Source organism: Penaeus chinensis, chromosome 1 (genome assembly GCF_019202785.1).
Source record: "Penaeus chinensis breed Huanghai No. 1 chromosome 1, ASM1920278v2, whole genome shotgun sequence".
NCBI classification, from domain to species: Eukaryota; Metazoa; Arthropoda; class Malacostraca; order Decapoda; family Penaeidae; genus Penaeus; species Penaeus chinensis.
The window spans coordinates 17,666,347-17,668,846 of NC_061819.1; the positions used below are offsets into that span (position 1 = coordinate 17,666,347).

The 2,500-nt window shown below is 36.1% G+C and overlaps 1 protein-coding gene across 5 annotated transcripts in view; it reads left to right on the plus strand.

Annotated features, from left to right (window-relative positions):
- Positions 1-2,500, plus strand: part of LOC125028180 (5-hydroxytryptamine receptor-like) — a 207,486-nt gene that overhangs the window by 201,166 nt on the left and 3,820 nt on the right. For all 5 annotated transcript variants that reach the window (XM_047617567.1, XM_047617600.1, XM_047617591.1 and 2 more), the window contains one exon: positions 2,197-2,306. In XM_047617567.1, the coding sequence (XP_047473523.1) occupies positions 2,197-2,306 (110 nt within the window). The remainder of the gene's footprint in view (positions 1-2,196; positions 2,307-2,500) is intronic.

The window sequence follows — 2,500 nt, forward strand, 5'->3', positions numbered from 1 at the left end:
AGAGAGAGAGAGAGAGAGAGAGAGAGAGAGAGAGAGACAGAGGGGGGGATAGAAGAGAGAGAGAGAGAGGGAGAAAGATAGAGAGAGAGAGATAGAGATAGAGATAGAGATAGAGAGAGAGAGAGAGAGAGATAGAAAGAGAGAGAGAGAGAGAGAGAGAGAGAGAGAGAGAGAGAGAGAGAGAGAGAGAGAGAGAGAGAGAGAGAGAGAGAGAGAGAGAGAGAGAGAGAGAGAGAACAGAGAGAGAAGAGTGAGAGAAAGAGAGAGAGAGAGCGAGAGAGAGAGAGAGAGAGAGAGAGAGAGAGGGAGAGAGAGAGAGAGAGAGAGAGAGAGAGAGAGAGAGAGAGAGAGAGAGAGAGAGAGAGAGAGAGAGAGAGAGAGAGAGAGAGAGAGAGAGAGAGAGAAATAGAGAAATATGTACAGACAGATAACTATATAGATAGATAGATAAATAGACAGATAGAAAGATGGAGATAGACATAAATATAGAGAGATATACAGAGAGACAGATACACAGCTAGAGATAGACAGAAATAGATAGATAGAATAAGACATAGAAATATATATACAAATAGAGACAGATACACAGATAGAGATAGATAGAATAAGACATAAAAATATATATACAAATAGAAACAGATACCCAGATAGAGATAGACAGAAATAGATAGCTAGATAGATAGATAAATATATAGATATATCAACAGACAGAGAGATATAAATATACGTGTATTTTTGTTTGTACCTGTGCATGTCTACACGTGCCCTATTCTACATTCAGTTCTCCTGGTAACAGTATTCAAAATGTGTAGGCAAATCATGTTTATTTATGGGTCATAAATACGCATTATATACTTCGATTTAGTCTGCACGCTCACAAATGCACACTAAGGGTTTTGTACTCTTCCAGCGTACGCAAATAAATATGTGTTTATGTCACCAGATCTTTAGGAACGATAAATTCTCTCGTGATATGAATATTGGTGGTGTATAAGGAAACATGATAATGCTTTACTTATATTTTCATGATCTATGTTTACTAAGAAAGGTTGTAGGAACGAGTGCGTGTCGTTGGTATTAAAGTTGCAGCTGAAGGTTTTAGTGAGAAAAAAGGGCTTGAAATTGCATAGAAGTTGTAATTCAAGTTTTTTTTTTTTTTTTTTTTTTAAAGTTAAATTGAGTTCGTAGCTTGTGTGTGTGTTTGGGTTTTTTGTTGTGTGTGCGATTTTGTGTGTGTATGTGTGTGTGTGTGTGTGTGTGTGTGTGTGTGTGTGTGTGTGTGTGTGTGTGTGTGTGTGTGTATGTATGTGTGTGTGTGTGTTGTGTGTGTATGTGTGTGTGTGTGTGTGTGTGTGTGTGTGTGTGTGTGTGTGTGTGTGTGTGTGTGTGTGTGTGTGTGTGTGTTTACAGAGCATATCAGAAAGTCTGTTCCCCGAAAATTACCCTCTAAGACCAAGATAAAAACTGCCTGTCATCTGTCTGCACAAGGACAACAAATTCTCTCCCGGGTAACCAAATACATTAGGCTTGCTACACCATGAATAATATATACCAGTTAGAAAACATAAATGGGTGAAATAAATAAATAATGTGCAGGCGCGATATACAAAATCATTTCTAATTCTAATTAAGAATGCTATTCAACTTCATGACCATATTCTAAGCTAGCCAGCTTTCCATGAGTTTAAATATTCAGATTTGTTAGTGTTACATTTTCCGCTATTATCCATGGAGGATAAAGGTTTTTGAAACATCTCTTTATCATCTTGACGTTTACAGAATGTTTCATTACTCAAAAAAGAAAACAGAAAGTCGTTAATATTATGACGCATTATGACGTCATTATTGTAAATATTATCAACGTTTAACTTGATTTTTGGAGAAAAACAATTATTGAACCTATGCATTAAGATGATGTTATAACACTCTACTTTGTCATTACATTTTCTATTAAACTGCAACTGCAACATTACATCGTTTCCTTTCATTTCAATCGTTTATGTAAATAGCATTTTAATTGTTGTCATTCCAATTAAGGTCTTATTGCCATAAGCTCATTAAAACTGTCGCGAGTAACAAGTCTGACTTTGTCATCACTGCATATCTTTGCAATTATTATCATTACATATCTTTGCAAGTTTGACTTTGCAACCACTGCATATGACTTTAAATCGTTGTTGTTGTTGTCCATTGCAGGTGAGCAAGGAGTGGACGCTGGGCCCCGAGCTGTGTGACATGTGGACGGCGTCGGATGTCCTTTGCTGCACCGCCTCCATCCTGCACCTGGTGGCTATTGCCCTCGACAGGTACGCGGCGTCGCTCATTCGTATAGAGAAGTGTGTGTGTGTGAATACATACATACATACATACATACATACATTCATACACACCCATATATATATATATATATATATATATATATATATATGTATATATATACATATATATACATATATATATATATATATATATATATATATATATATATATATATATATAT